Genomic DNA, 19175 nt, shown 5'->3' on the forward strand with positions numbered 1-19175 from the left:
AGGTGAAGGAATGGGTTTATGAAGGAGGGTATATTTGAACTGGGTCTTGAAGGATGAGTAGGTAAAGAAAGTGGGTAGAAAGCAACCCAGGCATGGGGAAGAGGATATTTGCAAAGTGTATTTTAAAAAGCAGGGCATATCTGGAGGTTGGCTGTCAGTCTGTTGTGGTTGGAGCACAAGGTGTGTGAAGGCTGAAAGAGGAGATTAAGATGCAGACAGGCTAGGGTTTGCTCAGACTGGTCCAACACTTAAAAATTTTAGGAAAGGGAAGGACAATCACATTTATGCTTTAGTGAGACTACTCTGGTGTCATTGTGGAGGGTGGTTGGAAGGAGCCAGACCAGAGGTAAGGGGACCCACAAAGCTATTGCAGTGACTTGGGTCACACAGAGCCCTGGCAGGAATGGCAGCATGGAAGAAGGGAAGCAGTCGGAGTTATCTCTGAACTGGGATTGGCAGGGCTTGGAGAGGGATGGAGATGGAGGCATCATGATGACCCTGGTTTCTAGCTTGGGTGCCATGCTCAGAGCACCCAGGGAGTGGGCTGGGGAGGGCAAGAAGCAAAGGGCTCCCTTGGGAGGGTCCATATTACACGTGGGAAGAGTTGTCAGAAGGAAACTGGCATCAAATCTCCATGACAATGCTGTGGCAGGGTGGTGTTCTGCACTCCTTTTGTACCCTGGCAGGAGCGAAGCAGGGAGTCTGGGTGTGCTGGCTGTATGGTGTGCTGGCCATGTTTAACAGCCAGCTCCCTGGTGCAAGAGGGGCCCCAATGCGTAGCATTTTCTCCTTCTGTATGTCACTACTTCCATTTATGACCATTCTCTAGCTGCAAAGTGGACATCACTGATGATAGAGCTAAGAGATAGGCAGTGTCCCCTCTACAGTCACTTGTCCCCTCCACACACTTGTCCCCTCTACAGCCATCTCAAGAACATAGATCATAGTAAAACCCAGGAAAATGAGCAGAAAATGGTTGCATGTTTGTTTCTTTGTTTTCGAGGCAATTTATTTAGTCATAAGTCTGAGTGATTCAATTTTTATTAATGTGTTTAACAACCAACTTAGCAAAACTCTTGGAAACTTTACATTGGGCCCTTGTGAACTGTACAAGCAGGCTACGCACCCCACTGGGGAGGCTCCTCCAAAGTGCAAGGTAGAAAGGTCTAGAAACCCGTCTACCTCTCCACCAGGCTCAGGGTCTCACAAGGTCAAGGACGTGGGGAGGCAGAATGGTGCCCAGACCTAGGAACCACTCCCCAGCCTCCATTTCTTTGTGGTGACCCCTTGGGGCCTGCCCTTCATGGGTCTCACAGATCCAGGAATACCGTGTGGTCCTTGACCCCGGAGATGATGACTCATGTCACCATGCAGTGAATGACTCAGGAAAGAGGCTGCTGGACGGATGGCCTGGAACAAAGAGAACTGGGCAAGATTTATTTTTGCTTGGAGTTAAATGGGAGGCTCAGATACTTTTCTGCTGTTCCCGGCGCCTTTGAACTGCCTCCGATTGAGCAATTGCACATATTTCCAAGAAGAAAAAAATGTTTTCAAGTGGACTTATTTTTAAAAAAAGAATTGCTGAAGTGAACAAGCTGGAAAGGAAACCTGGGGAGATGTTTGGCTTATTTCCTGTCATGGCCAGGGGAGGGGGAGGGAGGGAGGAAGGGAAGAATGACCCAGGCTTGACCGTTTCTCCAGGGGCAGAGGACCTGGATCTCAGACATTTCAGGCCTTCCTCAAGCTCCCTCTTTCTCCAGAAGGCATCTAAATTCCAAGAGGCTTCCTAAGAACCAGGCACCAGGACAAGGACAATGTCATCTGTCCTGATTTGACAATGGGCCCCTCACCTACCTAGCAGTCCTTGGTCTGCTGAATCATCCTCTCAAGGCACTTGGGGTCTGGCAACGCCACTCCTGGGTCCACAGAAATGATGGTACTCTCCCCCACCCCTGGGACGTGAGGACCCTGTGAGGATGTCTAGAGGTCTGACATGTCTAGACGTGCCAAGTGGCCACTTCCTCTTGCTGGGGGCTTCTCCCTAAGGCTCTGTCTGAGAAATGGGATACAAGGCCACTTGGTTCAGCTTGGGGTTTTCCCACCTCCCCAGGGAAGCAGGCCCAGGTCCCTTCTGGGAACATCCCCGTCTGTGGTGTCACTGCCTCTCCACCTCTCTGTCTCCCTCACCCCACAATCCTACACTAGTCCTGGGGAGAGAGACTTGCCTTTACTTGGGATGTTTTCTCCCAAATCTTTTTTCTGTGTCTTAAGCCCTTTCCCTATCCTTTTGAGACCTAGAAGGTGGGGCTGGGCTGCTTCTCCATTTCCTGCTCCGATAGCCTCCCCAAGGCAATGGGCACAGTATTGTCTCCACAGGCCTGAGATAAGGGCCGTAAGGAAAAAGGAGGTCCAGGAAAGCGAGGGGCCTCGTGACTACTTCACCTGGCTTGGTGCACTTCCTCCCTGCCCCCTGCACAGATGAGTACCCCCGGCCTCCTCCAGGACTGGTTCAGCCTCTTCTCCAGTGGCCTGGCCCTGGTCTGCGGGTGTGGACCCTCTCTGGGAACCTATAGCCCACAAAGCCTGTAGAGATCTGCAGCAGTAAAAAGAGTGGCCATAGCCACGGGCCTGAGAGGTTTCCCAGAGAGGGGTAGATCCCAGGGAGCTGGGGTGCTGGGGTGCTGGGGTCATGGCCCTATGCTCCCAGCCAGTATTCCCACCATAGGAGGTGGTGCTGAGGGACAAGTCCTGGAGACTGTGCCCTCTGGTTCCTCATTCTTCCCTCTCCGTTGCCCACACCTCCATCTTCTCCACCCATCCCTGCAACCTCATTCTGCCCTACAATTGAAATAGGCTTTCTGAAAAGAACCTGGAGCCCCCACCAACAGCTGGGCATGGTGGTGTCCTCTGCAGTCATTCATCTACCCTCTTGTGCTGCCAGCACTGACCCAGAGCTCTTCCAGGACAGGCCCTGCGCCAGCTCCTGCCTCTCATTTGTGTATGGAAACCTCTTGCCCTTTGGGGCCTATCGTCACCACAAGGGTGGCAGCAAGAACGGGGTCTGAAACCAGGCAGACCACACTACAGATCTAGGAATGACCACAGTGCTGATCTGAGGCTGACCACAATACAGACCCAGGGCTGCCCACAGCCCTGTGCTCCCTCTCCATCCCAGTAGTGTTTGCAGAATGACCCTCCTCACAGGGCATGGCCCCTGAGGGCTCTAATTCCAGGCATGGCTGATGATGTATCTGTTTTTCTGTACAGATGTGAAGCCCATGGCCAGGCCAGGACTGTGTCTCCTTGATTTACAAGAGACCAGCTGGGGGATTCTGAGCCACCAAGTATGAACTACAGAACATCCGGGCCATGGTTGGGTCCTGATGCCATGGCTGAGAGAACTCAGCTGCCTACTCCGAGCATGGGAAGGATCATATGGAGTGCCTGCTGTGTGCCAGCACCTTGCATGCACCTCCTGATTTAATCCTCACGACAACCCTAAGAGGTGAGTACTAGCACCTCCTTTTTACAAATGAGGAAACTGAGGCTAGGGAGACAAATCCGACAAGGAAGACACAGAGGAGAGTTGCGGCTCCATCTCTTTAGCTCTCAAGCCCTCTTGGGACCTTCCAAGATTAGGAAGTGGGCGGATGTCCTGGATGGACCTCCACTAGGGCACATTTGTAGTGTCCAGGACTCAGTTCTACAGTTGCCTAGGTCCAGGGACCACAGAAACACCTCCCAGAACCTTGATCTTGTTTCCAATGCCCAAGGATCTTCTCCAAGTCTGACCTAGGTGAAGGCAGGGTGGGAGCATCTTCTTTCTCATGGGCCTGAGAGAGACCTGGAGGGGAAGAAAAAAATGGGGTGCCACTTTCTGGTACCAATACATTTGCTTATTTTCTGTTATAAGCTCAGTCTCCAAAGTCAGACACCAGAAAACTTCCAAGGTGACAGGAATCGGAGAGTTTGGGGATCTTCTCTGATGCTGACAGCCCCCGAGGTGTGGCATTGGTCTAGTCCCTGTCCCTGTCTGGGTCTCCGTTTCCCATCTGCAGAAGTGGGAGCCGGGTTTTCAATCTTCAGGGGCCCTCCCTGTCCCTTCTGGATTTTCAGAGGTGCTGAGAAAGATGTGTACAGATACCCCAAGCAATCCCCTGCCTCAGCTCTTCATCCAGAGAGAGGCTAGACCAGATATTAATAGCAGCCTAATCGCTCTCACATTCTTTATGTGCTAAACGAAAGCAAAAATCCCAAGCTGGAAGAACAAAGTCCTCCCTTCTGAGCAGACTGAGTCACTCCATGAAGGTCAGCGGAGCCTGGGTTAACTCCTGGTTTCCCAGATTGGCCGCTTGGCTCTTTCTCAGAGCCAGAAATTAACAGAGGGACTGAGCCACAAGCACACAGGCTGTGCTCCTGGGACACAGGTTTCAGAGAGGGCTTCGATCTCTTCTGGATAGGTCACACAGCTCTGGGAGAGACCACTGCCTGCCAGGAATGCCACTCACAAGGCAGAGGGCCCCACAAAGAGCTGGAGAGTCAGACAGATATGCAGTGCCATTCAGAGGCAATGCGAGATTGGGCAAGTTTTGGGCCATCTGTTTCCTCATCTGTAAAACTGGACTAATCATAGTGTCAATGGTGACAGTACTTATGTTGACACCTCCCTGGTGGCTGAGAGAACTGAGAGGGTAGATTCTATGAAAACCATTTCTTCACCCTGAGTTTTTTTTGTACCGGGAATTGAACTCAGGGGCCCTCAACCACTGAGCCACATACCAGTCCTATTTTGTATTTTATTTAGAGACAGGCTCTCACTGAGTTGCTCAGTGCCTTGCTTTTGCTGAGGCTAGTTTTGAACTTGTGATCCTCCTGCCTCAGCCTCCTGAACCACTGGGATTACAGGCATTTACCACCAAGCCCTGCTCACCCTGACTTTTGCTGGGACAGGGTGTGCCCTCTGTACCTATGAGGCCTGAGGAGCCCCTTTTCTCTACTCCCTACGGCTATGACCCCCACTCCCAGCAATGAGCACAGGAGGCCCCTCCCTTCCCACTGGCTGCGGTGGGCAAGCTGGTACCTGGTAACTATGGCTGGGCTCACCTGTGACTGCACGGCCACTCTGTCAGGGCAGCCCTAGCCTGCAGCCCACAGGGACCTGAGCAGCTCTTCTCAGGGTAACAGCCTGTGCTCTTGGCCTAGAGTGGGACTTCCTGGGGAGAATGGTTGGATGAACAAACCTGCGGGCAGTGGTATGAATCTGGAGGAGTCAGGAGGTGAGGGGGTGAGTGGATGGCCTGACACAGTGGACGGAAGGATGAAGGAACACCCTTGCTGCTCCACACAGTGGGGTCATGCAACCTCACACTGTGCCCCTCTTTTGCCCTCAGAAGACCCCTGGCCTGGCAACCAAGGTGCTGGTTTGCTTCCTCTCCCCTGCTTCTGGGAGTTTATGCTCTGTTTCCCAGTTGGGCTGTGAGGTCCCCACGCTAGGCTTCTCTGCTACCCTCTTGCAGAACTCCTGGTGGAGGAAGCAGAGTGCAATTAGGGGAAAGATGATGGGCCTTGGAGTCAGTCCAGCCTGGTTCATAATCCTTGCCGTTTATTACCTGTATGATCTTGAGCAAGTTGCTGAACCTCTCTGAGTCTTTGTTCTTGAATATGTTAAATGGAAATAATACAACCTATTTTGTGGGGTCAAACAAAATAGCAAAATAGTACCTGAAATGTACCTGGCATAGGGTCTGATGCCAAATAGAAAACCTAGAAATATCTGATGCATGAAAGCATGAACAAAAGTAAATTCCATAAATGGGGCAGGTAACTTACTTAAGGATGGGACTTCCAGCCCTTTTGAGTTACAGAAATGATGGTAAGTTACTCCGGCAGAGGCTCTTGGATAATTTGCACCAGGTAAAAAGGTTGCTGGAACCAGTCGAGTTGTTTCTTCTCTCTGCACCTCAGTTTCTCTTCCTGTAAAATGGGCCAGGTTCTATTTAAGCACCGGCTAGAGGCAGAATGAGTGGAGTCCAAAGAGTTGATAGGCTCTTGGAACAGTCCCTTTGAACCCTTTCCTGACCTGACTGGAGAGTGAGCAAGAAGGGCCAGGAAGCAGGTTCAGGAAGGAGCCACAGGGAGACCAAACATCACCAGATGTTTTTTCCTTTTTTGGGCTGGTGCTCTAGATTGCCACTTCCTGTAGATTGTATTCAAACTTTGCTGTGATGAATGTGAGGTCCGTGTGCCCATGAGCTCCCGCGGAACCCAGATGTCACTCACGGGGAGGGACTCGGCTTCTACCTTGCTATTTTAAGCAGCCAGTTTATAATAATGGATGGGAGAGAAGGCAAACAGGGCAGGAGCAGCGTGGGAATGGCCCTGCAGGCAGGGCTGCTGGGTCCCCCATGGAGCTGGGGGTTCCACCTTGTCAAGGGTGGGACCTCAGCCGGCATCCACTCTGCCTTCCTCCTGCGGCAGTGCCACGTTAGAGTTTGTCTGACTTCAGTCACTGCTGTTTGCTTTGCTGACCAGGGACTGGCCTAAGGCCTTTCCTGAAGAGAGGGAGGGAGAAGGGACGAAGAGGGTTAAGATTGGGGTCTTTCTGATACGACTGTGGAATGCCATGATTCCAGAATTCTGGGACGGAGCCTCAGGTCTTGTGGTTTGTTGTGACTAAGAAGAGTCCGGGATTTCAGAACAGAGGACTGGAAAGGCCCTGGCAGTGGTTGGGAATCCTGTGGCCCCTGCCCCAGGCTTTGTTGGAAGTCTCCCAGGACTAGGGAGCGCTCTGCCTTAAAGAGTGTCCCGTTCCATCTTCAGATGCTCCCAACCTCTAAAAGCCTTCCTTTGCACTTCTCTGACCTGGTCATGTGCCTGTCCTTTGGGGACAACAGTCTCCAGATGAATGCCTCTCACATCTCTGTGAAGAGAATATATTTTTTCCTGCACCTTCTCTTGTCCAGGACAAAGTCCTCTAGTTCTTTAAACACCAGTTCTTGTCCTCTGAACATCCTGCTTCCCCTTTTCTGAACATGTCCTAATTTGTCTGAATCCTTCTTAGCCTATGGAGCCCAAAGTACTTTTTATAGATTAAGACATAAAGGAAAGCAGGAACAGTTACCTCCCATGTTTTGAAAATCATACTTCTATGAAGATACCCAGGACCTGCGAATCTTAAGTGGTTTCCTGGGAGGTAAAACCAATTTTGTTGGTAGAATTGGGGTTTGTGGATACTCTTACTATGGTGCTGTGAGAACCCCTGCTGCTAGATACTGATGTCATTGCTGCTGAGTTCCGAGTAAAGATGATAGAGAAATTAATCTCAGGGCTCACCTTTGGGAGAGCCTCTCAATGTATTCATATGGTAACCACTTGGGATGGAAGACATGGCAGCTCTGGCCCCATGGCTGTCATTCCCGAGAGCCAGGTCAAATATGTCCAGGGTGGCCTCTCCTCTTCCTATCTCATCTTTTCTGTCTAGATAGATTCCATGTGCATTTCAGTGTTCAGGGCTCAGCTCAAACACTATAGCTGATGTAGAATATTCACTAACATTTTGTCCTCCTTCCCGGTTTCCGTAGTCAGGGACCTATTCCTGAGGTTTCTTTCTTCCGAAGTATTTATCCCATTACGCTGTATTCTGATTGCCACCCACCCTGGACTCCTTGAGGACCGTCCTCAGCATCTTTGTGTCGTCGTCAGCACAGGCTCAGCAAAGAGTGTTTGGAAGAATGAATGATGGGTCAGGTCATGCTCTACCAGCAGGGGTCGCCCCAACTATTTCAGAGCTGAGTGGGGCTCAGAGCAGAAAACGACCCAAGCCAAGAAGGCAGTCACCTTGACAACTCCCAGAGCTGAAGGTTTCTAGTTCTTTAAACCAACAGCCATTTTTGATGAATCTTTGGAACATCCGCAATGAACTAGACACCTTGCCTGCCTCAGGGAGCGAGGTCTAGAGGTGTGGGTTGGCAGGGGTGGGTCTGGCAGCTGGGGCTGATCCCAGATTCTGCCTTTCCGAGCCCTTTCTGTGGGACAGGAAGAATACCTAATATTATGGGAAGTGGCAGAGCTTTCTGGCTCTTCCTCCTGTAGCCCCCAGCAGCAGCAGCATGATACCTAGAACCTGCAACAGAGTAGGTGCTCAGGAAATGACAGTGTCCTTTGTTCTGTCCATGGGGAGGAGGTCAGGAAACCAAGGAAGGCTGTGTGTTAAAGTGGAAAGAATGCCAGCCTCAAATCAGGAAGGTCCAGATGCCAATGCTCAGTTCTTCGTGTGATTCAGGGCAAGTGGCCTCCACTCTCTGAGGAAGTTCCCTTTCTGTAGAATGGCACTACTGATGCCTATGTCAGAAGTCCTCTTGAGGATTCAAGTAGATGAAGGTAGTCATGTTCCTAGGATAGTGGCCGGCACACAGTAGGTGCTCAATAAATGGTGCTCAAATACCAATCTGATCCCAACGGAGTATCCTTCATTAGCTACAGCTTTGAGGAGTTTGAAGCACTTTTCTCCTTTCTGAAATAGTTCATGTTTACTGTAAGGACCAAATTAGATGCAAAAGGTCACCTCTGACTTTGTAAACAAAGCCAGAGAGCCGGAGGAAGTGCACTTCCAAATGCCCTCTCCTAGCCTAGTTTGACCTCAGGCATTGATGCGAACTCAAGCTGGCTCTCTCTGTGGCTCTTGGCTCCTGGAAATGGAACCCAGCTTGGGACAGGGATGGGAAGGAATTTGACTTGTCCTTTTGGCGTCTCCCCAGCCTGCGGAGCCCAGGCCTCTTGGAGCATCTTTGGGGCTGACGCAGCAGAGGTTCCGGGCACACGGGGCCACTCCAGCCAGGAGGCTGCCATGCCCCACATTCCCGAGGACGAGGAGCCCCCTGGAGAGCCACAGGCAGCCCAGAACCCTGCCAGTCAAGTAAGTGCCCCCCTCCCTGCCCATGGCTAGCCTGGCTGGGGGCCAAGACAAGTGACAGCTCTCAGCTGGTCAGGGGGTTTGCCGACAGCTTGTGTTGTCTGCAGTGGCACCTGGGAAAGGAGTGTGGCTTCCACACAGAGAAACACATTACCCTGAGTTCATCTGAAGTGACCATGACTGCATGTGGAACCATCTAGGCTATGTGTGATTGAGGCTTCATGGGAAGTCAAACCACCCTAACCCTGCAGGCTCCCTCCTGAACCGGAGAAAGGCTTAGAAGAGAACCTGCAACACAGAGGGTCCAGTCACATCGAGGTGGTGGGCACCAGCCAAAGGCCACTTAGAGTCAATCAGCTTAAAATGAAGATCAAAATTTCATAGCAAATAGTGAAAAGAGCATTCAGTGAATTTTTATTATAAAACAGGAAATAATGAAAATAAGTTAATGAAGAGAGTATCATTAAGCAAATGAAATTAAGAAAACAATTTGTTTTTAGCTGTACATATTACAAAGCACAGATTATATACTGATTTTCTGATTGAACAAAGAATCAACTGTTGATATGTTTATTTTTTTATGCCAACAAAATGATGTGTTCATATTTATTTTATAGCAACTTAAGAGACTGTTTAATATTTAAGGGCTTCATCCAAGGATCTCTTCAAATTCTTTGATATTCAAACCATCCCTTTTGAAGAACCTATCTTATCATCATCCTCATTATTTTTTCTTCATTCGTTAACTGATCCAGTGGCATCTGATCCTCACTGGTCAAAGATCGTGCACACAAAGGTCCCCAGCCTTGTTTTCTTTACTTCATGAACTTTGCAGTTGGTTTGCACTGAACTTGTATCGTCCTATTCTGACAGTCATCCAAACTGGCCGGCTCCAGCTGGGATAGACACTTGCTAAGCAAGGGAGGAATGTATGAGTGAGCGTTATTTTTCCAAATGAGCAGATTCCTAATGAATATTTTCATGTTATGATGACATTTGTTTTCTTACACATCATGACTGTGGGAACTTAGATAGCACATACTTAGAAAAGAATGGTCCCTGTATCTCCATATCCCAAGTTCGTGGGTTTGAGATGTTGCAGAACTTGGTAACCTTGGGGCGGGGAGATGCTCTTTCCCTGAATGTCTGAATGACAGTGTCCAGCCCCATCTCTTTGTCTGCAGACAGAAGCTCAGATTTTTACAAGCACCCCATGCCCACCCTGGGACATCTTGGGCCAGAGTGGGTGCTGCGTATCAGCAACCTTTGAGGTTGCCAAGTTCCAAGAGCTTGGGGACTGAAGAAGGAAATGGCAACAAGGAGAAACCACAATGGGATTGGAACGTGACTGATCCCAGAGCCTCAGGTCAAGACTTCCCTTGGGCTCCTCTCGCAATGGCCACCCCAACCCCTTAACATTTCACTAACAATGGCAGCGCCCTTGAATCAGATCCTCATGTGAAATCTAGCTCCCACATCCTGGGCAGCTCCCCCAAAGAGCTACCCCAAGAATAAAAGCATTCCTAAAAATAGTAATGAAAGATCAGCAAAGACACCACGCCATTGTCAGGGAAGATGAACTCATTTTCTATTGAATTCTAGTCTTCCTGGTTCTAAAGCTCTTTAACAAAAAGTTCTTTCAAACCATACTCTCAGGAGTCCCAAAGAAAGACCACACAAAAACCTGCTGGCCCTTCTAACCCTCATGCCTTCAAGCTACACACAGGTGCAGATCCTGAGGACAGGGTGAAGGTGAGCTTCCAGAAGTCTAGCAGGGGAAGGAAGCAATGAGCTTGCTGCAAAGTCAAGAGTAGGAGACCTTTGATTGACCAGCAAGAGCTCCAGATTCCAGTTCCCCATAGACTCAGTATCCCTGTGACTTTGCGCCAGAACCAGACTTTACAAAATGATAAGATGAATTCTGATGGCTTTTGGTCCTGAGACCCTGAAATCAAACCTGTTCAAGTTTTCATGCCTGTGATTCCTCCTGTGAAAAGTGAACTGCTGCATCCTGGACTCTGCCAGTCCAGCACAGCTGGAGACCATACCATTGAGCAGTTTAGACCCCCTGACTGAAGGCCCATAGGAGATTCAACATTCTTTTACTCTCCTCCCATACTGCCAGCCTCTGGCCTCTCTGACTTCTCCAGAAACCAATCAAATATCACTAAAGAGCTTCTGCCCCTGTTGTATCCACTAGACATCCACATTGGGATTTTAAGGCAGCCTCAGCTTCAGGGGAGAGTCAAGCCTCCTGAGCTGGGCTGGAGCCTCCAGGGGCAGGATCCTGAGTCCCTGGGAGCAGCGGAAGCCAGGCAGCCAGGGAAGCAGGGCTGGCCAGGAGGATGCAGCCGGAAGTCCTGGTACCGTGTGAATTCCCACTCTGCAGAGCAGGCAGAGAACAGAGCATCCTTCTGAGTTTACAGCTCCCCGGGGTCCAGCCCTAGTTCTGGTTGCTCTGGCCCCAGCCCCCATTTCCCATCGCTGGCATGAACACTAGCTGAAGCCTCCTCACACACAAACACAAGAGCTGTGGGACTAGATTCTGTTTTTCTTTCTGTATGCACATGCACGCACATGCAGTATTTATTGGGTTGGTCTGTAAATAGTGAGGCCCTCAAAGGAAAGAGTTTGCAAAGGGAAGAGTTTGTAGCCAAGGGCTCTGGAAGGATTGAAGCTATCAGGACACAGGACTGGGGCCTTAGGCGACCCAAGAATAGCAGACCATCTGAGCTAGCGGATCCCAGATCACATCTAACCTCCTCCCAGACAGGCAAAGCTCTCTATAACATAAGCCCTAAACCAGTCACCTAGGGAACTCAGGGAAACCCCAGGCTCTTGAGCACTGCCAAATCTGTGGGGATGGGTCTTGGGAATCTGTAGTAATGTTTTGATGATAGGAGGCTCACCATCTCACAAGGAATTCTGTGCTGTAATTGGCCAGCTCTGACCTGGTCAAGCTGGATCCACCTCTCCATGACTCTTCCTCAGTTTTGCCCTCTACAACAGCCTGTAGTAGACGAAATTCTGTACGTGAAGAGGTAGTTTCTGAATCTTCCCAGAGTGTCCTTCTCATTGTCCCTCAGTCTTTGCTACAGTGGCAGTGCCAGAGCCTGAGAGGAAGTGCCAACCTGTCCGTACTTCACTATGTAGCCCCAGACCCCAGAGGCAGTCTGACAAGGAATCAGGGATTTCCTAGCCTGTGACCAGCAGCCTCGTGTGGAAGTCAACTCATGGGGACAGCATGACATCCTCACAAATGCCTTGCAAACCTGGGGGAAAAAGAGGCTCACACTAACTGTGGGCCAGGCTTTCACTGGCTCTGACTTCCACTTGAACAACTCTACTCTTCAAGTTTCTAGAAGCCCCCAGGGCAGACCAGTTTCTAGAAGCCTCCAGGGCAGGTCACTCATAGGCAGATCTCTCTTCACATCATCTGCTCTAGCATCCCCACTACCACCACCTGTCCCCATATCCATTGCCCACAAAGTCACTTAATAATTGCAGCTAACCAGGTGCCAAGTACTATTCTACTTGGCATCTCATTTAACTTCCGCCTGACTCTATGAGGTAGATGTTTTCATCCCTGTTTCAGAGTTGAGGAAACTGAGGCACAGAGAAGGTGACTGCCTTCCTCAAAGGTCACAAAGCAAGCAGGTGGCAGTCCAGGATTTAAACCCTCACCACCAGGTCCTGGAGATTGCACTCGGCACTTTGCCTTGGGACCTCCGTGAGAGCTCTGGGGCCTGGACAAGGGAACTTTGTCCTGTGCTCCCAACCTGGACTCCTGCAGAACTCACTGTTCTGAGATCCCCAAAACACTGTAGCTGGGGCATGGCTCACACCAAAGCCCCTCTGCTTACTGTCCTCCCAGTTGCAGGAGCCTATGGGGCCAGGGGGCAAAGCTCCAAGTCTCACATCCTGCTGCCCTGGGACTTCCTCATTCTCCTTCAGCCAGACATAAAGCAGCACCATGAGAAGCCCACCAACTGAGAGAAACACAGACCGCCATGCTGCAGCCTGGTACGGCCACATCCATGAGGCACTCCAGGTCTCCCCACACGGCTCCTATGTGCTTCATGTGTGAGACTCTAGGCAGATGTTTAGCACTGTCATACAGTCGCATCTTGTGGTTTAGGACAGCACTTGACTAGCCAATGGCCTTCCCCCACCCGATTTTCAATTGTCTTGGATGAGGTTGGAGAAGTAGCCTTTTGTGTGTGGCACTAAAGAGGGGATCTGCTTGCAAGGTGGCTAGAACCTTTACTCATGAAGCCACTCTTTTGGCTCAGAATTGGAGACCATGGTAAGTGCCACCATAACAAATGGTAGTTCTCTCCCTGTTGGTGTGACAGGGTTAGAGACCCATCCTGGGTCCCACCCTCCATCAGTGGGCTGGGCCAGAGCCAGTACAGCGGTCTGTCCTCTTAGAGGAGGCCATGACAAGTGGTGCTCCCCAAGCAGCCAGGGAGATCTGGAAGGTGCAGGAAATGCTCTGGGTCAGAGGCAAATGGGTGTCACAGCACAGCAGAGGGGGAAAGCCTAGGCTCCATGTCCCTGAGGGCAACCCCGGGTACATTAGTTCTCTGCCTTAGTGCCCTCATCTACAGGTCGAGGGTTCCAATAAGAGCTGTATGGAGGGCTCGCTGTGTGCCAGGTGCTATGCCAGGCTCAGGATAGGCATGACCTCCTTTAAGCGCACAAAGTACTTGCATGGTCGGCACTACTATTATTTCCAATTATGTGAAGAGTTTAAGCACAGAAAAAAAGAAAAGTAATTTGCACTATATAACACAACTAAAGTTGAAATTATATTCAAACTCATGAGCTTAACCTCAATTACCAGACTTGTGTTTATATATAATTTATAATAATATATTTAATACTTAAATATATTATTAATATATTTAAATATATTATTATATATTTAATATATTATTAATATAAATATATAAATAATATAATAATATAAGTCTATATTTTAGATCTTTACATATAATATTAATGTATTAAATTATTAATATATAAATATACATAGAGAGAGAGAGAATGCTAAGCAAAGTGCTTAACTTATAGTAGATGTTCAATCCCTAATAATAAAAAGAAACTGGTTTGTAATGTGTCCTTGTAATTAATCCTCCAAAACCACTGAGAGGTAGCAGGGCAGAGGTCATCTCCCTAGGAAAGCAGAAGTTCAGAGCAGTGGGTATCTTATCCAAACTGACAAACAGGCTCCTAGTGTTTTCTGGAATAAACGCTTTACACTTATTATCTCAGCTAATGTCATACCATTCCTATAAGGGAGCAGTGACTATGCCCATTTTACAGCTCAGGAAACTAGTTTTGGAAAGGGTATGCTAGCTGTCCTAAGTCTCACGTAAAGAAGTTATAGGCCTGCATTCTAGTGTCCCACAGCTCTAAATCAAAGAAATGTAGCTACAGTTTATTGCTTTTCTTCTTTCTAGTCCAGAAATTCTCCCTCTATACTGCAGTGGTGTTTGAACACACAGGGGACAGAAGACTTCTCTTATACATGGTGAGCACTTCATAAATACAGAGGAAAAGTGCATTTACTCAATAAATGCTTATTGAAATCCTTCAGGAAATGTTGGTTGAGCATTCACTAACCAGGTCCTGCTCTCAGGGTGCTTGTATCCTAGTGGGTTTGCAACTGAGTGTTGATTCTCTGATTTGATTTGCTCTGAGTTCCCCTATGACCTTTTCTGTTCTGGAACTGGAGAATGCTTGCTCTGTGGGATCCCGAGATCAACTGGAGCTTAACAATTCACTTTACTATTTTAGGTGGGTGTCTAACTTCTCTCTCCATCTGTTTTAGTCAGCTTTTTCTTTTTTTTTCTTTTTTTTTTTTTTTGTGGTGCTGGGGATTGAACCCAGGGTCTTGTGCTTGCAAGGCAAGCACTCTACCGACTGAGCTCTCTCCCCAGCCCAGCTTTTTCTTTGCTGTGACCAAAGATTTTGACAAGAGAAACAAAGGAGAGGACATTTATTTGGGGTTATAGTTTCAGAGGTCTCAATTAATAGACAACAACTCCATTGCTCTGGGCCCAAGGTAAGCAAAACATCATGGCAGAAGGGTACGGAGGAGGAAAGCAGCTCAGGACATGGCAATTAGGAAGCAGAGAGGACTCTGCTCACCAGAGACAAAATATGAACCCCCAAATCACGCCTCCAGTGTCCCACCTCTTCCACCCACTCCTACCTGCCTACAGTTACCAACCAGTTAACCATAGGTTAAAGATCTCATAATCTAGTCGTTTCACCTCTAAACTTTTTGGCATTGTCTCACATATGAGTATCTGGGGTACACCTTATATCTAAACCATAACAGCATCTCACTTCCTCTGGACTGTCCAGACCCTGTCTTCATTGCCCAGAAAAACGGTTCTGTTTGCTCTTCTTTGGAGACTCTTTGGGGAGTGTGTACTCACCCACTGAAGGAAAATGTTTTAGGACCCAAAGAACCAATTCTGTCAGGAATGAGATGAAGATAAAATGGATAATACATGGGAGACACTTGGATCCCAGTATGGACCGTGTAGAGTAGGGACTTCCCCAACAAATTTACCCAGTGAGAAACCTCATATCATGCTTCCTGCAGCCAGGCACTGCTCTTAATATGCAGTAAGCTCAGAGTGACTTCAGGAGGCAGATGCTGTTATTATCCCATTTTACGGGTGAGAAAACGGACACCAGTAAGTACACTCTAGGACATCAGTAAGTACACTCTAATCACCATAAATCAAGAAGGAAGTACTTGAATGCTTCAACCTAGGATTTTGAATTCATCTTCCATAAAGCCATTTCCACTTAACTCATTACACCCTTTGAAAGAATGAGCTCAAGTATGATCTATAATGAAATATCTTCAAATAAGTTATAAATGAAGAATTGGGATCTGGTGTATGAGACATATGTTAGGTAGTGGCTATGTAGTCTCATCTCTTCAAGGTAGATTTTATTATCTCTAGAATTTAAAGGAAGACATTGAGTCTGCGAGGTTATATAACTGTCAAAGGTCACATAGTAGTGCATGATTGAGAGGAGATTCCAACCTGTTTCCTTCCTACATGTTTCTACCAGCTTTGCCTCCTTCTGACTGTCCCAAGTAGTAAAGCCAGCATCTTTTTTTACCAAACGCCTCAGGCATGGGGTGAAGGTGCTTAATGCTCTGTCTCCATGGAGAGGAGACTTGGGAAGGATTGAGGAGACAGAGGAAGAGTTACCAGATTTTATCTGTGAAGTGCCTACGTCAAAGTGGACAGTGTCTCAAAAAAGTTTTGGTTACAGACAATCAGGAATGCCTATGACAATTATTTGTCCTTAGTTCCTACTGTGAGCATGAAGTAGCTTGTCATTCTGTGTTTCTCTGTCACCCGTGTGTGAGCTACTTGGGGCCATGTCTTTCACATGTGCATCTGTACCCTCAGCAGAGGCCCTGGAGTGTGGTAGGGGCTTAGGGAAGCATGGAAGGACAGGTGGATGGATGAATAGATGGATGGATGTTTGTGTGAACGGTTGGGTGGAAAATCGGGATGCTGGATTGAAGGGAGGAAGAAATGGAAGAAGGAATAGCATTAGGAAGGCGGGGTAAAGATGATACTGGCCGACTGACTGACTGAGTGACTCCGTGGAATAGGTCCTAGCAATCCTGTGCGCCTCCATGCTCTCGAAGGCGATGGGCACGAGGTGAAAACAGTGAAGAAGAAAGCAGAGTCGTCTGGTTATTGATCCCTGACCTCTAGGGTTGGAGTGGCAGGAAAGAGGGTCCACCAGAGGCAGGACAGCGTGGACACACGAGAGGATCCACAGAGTGGATACTGGGGAGCCTACAGGGAGCCAGGGAACTGGTCCCCGCGGCCAGCAGACCTCAGCAGAGGCACTGCCGCCTCCCCCCGTGGCCTTAGGCCTTGCCACTGTAATAACCATTTTCTTGCAAGTCCCCTGAGAGTCCTTCATCCTGCCGTAAAAGCGCTAACTCCTCTTTGGGGCTGGGCCCCTGTCTACTGAGGCTCCCCACTTGCCCTCTAGGCCACAGCTAAACCATGCACACCCATTCCCACCCGCACTCTTCCCACCCTTATTGCTGTGTCTGTTTTATCCTTAAAACAAGTCTGAAAAACAGGAATTCATAGTTCCTTAGAATGTTTGAGAACATGAGAGTCAGGGAAACTAAGTGACTTGCTGGAGGTTACCGGGTGGGACTGCCGGCCAGGCCCATCCAACCTCTTCACTACCCGGCCTTGTCTTCCAGCAGGGTCCTCCTCTCCAAGGCTGTCACCCAGGGCCCATCAAAGAGCTAAACTGCACACGCCCTCCTGTTCCTTACTATTGCCTAGTCTAGTCCTCGTCATGTGACACTGGGATTCAAAGCTAATATTCCCGTCTATGACACTGGCCTATATTTATCCCTGAGCTCAGGCGCTTAGGAAAGTGTTGTGCATTCCTGGGAATTTATGAGTGAAATAAACATTTAAATGTTTCTATAAGATTTATTTAAAGGGAACAAAATGTGACCTGTGTGCTTGTTATTGGGTGAACTTGCTGGGAGGTGGTCCAGCCCTGCAGTGCTTGATGGCTTCAGGGAAGGGAAATGGACCCCCAGGGAGCCCAGGCCTCTGGACCAGTGACAGGAGCGGTGTTCAAGGTACCTCTGACCCCAGCTGGCTTTCCTCCAGCTGTATATTCAGTCCCATGCTGGCTGGAAGGCTTCTTGGAGGAAGAGGCACCTTCTGTGAGGAAGTGTGCAGCTGGGAAGAACAAGAGAGGAGTATCAGAGGCATTCAAGGAACCAGGGGAGGTGCCACCGAACTGCTTTCTGAAAGCTGTAAGAGTAGGATGTCCCAGTGGGAGGGACGCAGCCAGTGTTTCCCCTCCTGTATTGTTTATAAACCACAGAGCCCCAGGACAAGTCAAGCTTTATGTTGATAAAGTAGGGATCAAAATAGGAGCTGGGTGGGGCATGGTGCATGCCTGTAATCCCAGTGACTCAGGAGGCCGAGGCAGGAGGATCACAAGTTCAAGGCCAGCTTCAACCACTTAGTGAGACCATATGCAGTTTGCTGAAGCCTGTCCCCTGTCTCAAAATAAAACAATAAAAGGGGCTGTGAATAAGCACCCCTGGGTTCAATCCCCAGGACCCTCCCCCAGAAAAAAAAAAGAGGGAAGAGATAAGAAACATGTTATTGCCAACTCTATGGTACAAGCTTTGCTTTTATCTTCTCATGATTCTACCAGATTGGGAGGTATTATCACCTCCAATTTCTAGGGTGTCCTAAGGCTTATTCGCAGAATTGCTGGAAGGATTAAATGGGAGAGCACCATGGGATCTGGGATAGGGCCCAGCTGCAATGTGTCTGAGTAACCGTCATATCACTTCCTTTTACCACCATGTTTCTTTGCTTCCCTTCTCTGGGACCCACACTAGGCATCTATTGTTTGATCAGCAGAGGGTGAGAGATGGGGTGGACCAGGTGAAGGGCACTTGGGGATGGGCCTCTTGGGAGGCTTTGACAGCTTGGGCTTGTGTGACCAGATGCCCCAAGGAAGATGCTCTATAGCTCATGACCAGAAAGGGTGAGTAACTTGCTCAAGATCACAGAGCTAGTAAAAGAGAAGCTGTATCATAATAGTGTGGATCGGAGTCTGAGTCCCTTGAAATTTCAAAGTAACTTGCCTGGAAAACTCTAAATTCAGTCACATGCATTGCCTGAATTTTTCTTGAAGGCCTGCTTCTGTGGGAGCAGGGACAGGTATTTATGATGCATTAAAACCTGGCAAAGTTCACCCCAGAGGGATCCTGGAATCTTCCCACACTCTCTTCTCTAGAATACTCTTTCCCTAGTCCCTGCTAGAGTCAAAAACAGCCCACACGAGACACAAATGTTCCCACAAATACTGTTTCTCAGAGAACTAGAGTTTGCTGTGGGGTACCCAACCATTCTGTGAATAATTAGGGAAGAATGCTTTGATCGTAATGCTAGTGTATTTTGCACACATAGGAAGGAGAGAATGAAGACCCTTCCAGGATGTTCCATCAGGTGATTCAAGGCTTTCCTCCTGACTGCTTCACACCTCCTGGTTTTTGAGCAGCTGGAACTGTGTGACATGCTTGGCACTCACCACCCATGGCGTGGGTCTGCCTTTCTGTGCTGGCATCTCTGCCCCAACCCTCCTCCAAATGAGGGAATCTGCTGTCCCAGGCAAGGCACTCACCACAGGAGAGCTTTGCTGCAAGTGGCCTTTA

At 48.8% G+C, this 19175-nt stretch overlaps 1 protein-coding gene across 13 annotated transcripts in view; it reads left to right on the forward strand.

Annotated features, from left to right (window-relative positions):
- Positions 1-19175, forward strand: part of IRAG1 (inositol 1,4,5-triphosphate receptor associated 1) — a 110468-nt gene that overhangs the window by 33130 nt on the left and 58163 nt on the right. For 7 of the 13 annotated variants that reach the window (XM_079102681.1, XM_079102676.1, XM_079102682.1 and 4 more), the window contains exons 2-3: positions 3268-3505; positions 8757-8914. In XM_079102681.1, the coding sequence (XP_078958807.1) occupies positions 3436-3505; positions 8757-8914 (228 nt within the window). In that variant the 5' untranslated portion in view covers positions 3268-3435. Of the gene's footprint in view, positions 1-3267; positions 3506-5486; positions 7950-8756; positions 8915-14376; positions 14448-19175 lie in introns of those variants that run through there. The other 6 variants (XM_079102677.1, XM_079102680.1, XM_079102687.1 and 3 more) reach the window with 5 other exon arrangements.

Source organism: Sciurus vulgaris (assembly GCF_902686455.1).
Source record: "Sciurus vulgaris genome assembly, chromosome: 11".
NCBI classification, from domain to species: domain Eukaryota; kingdom Metazoa; phylum Chordata; class Mammalia; order Rodentia; family Sciuridae; genus Sciurus; species Sciurus vulgaris.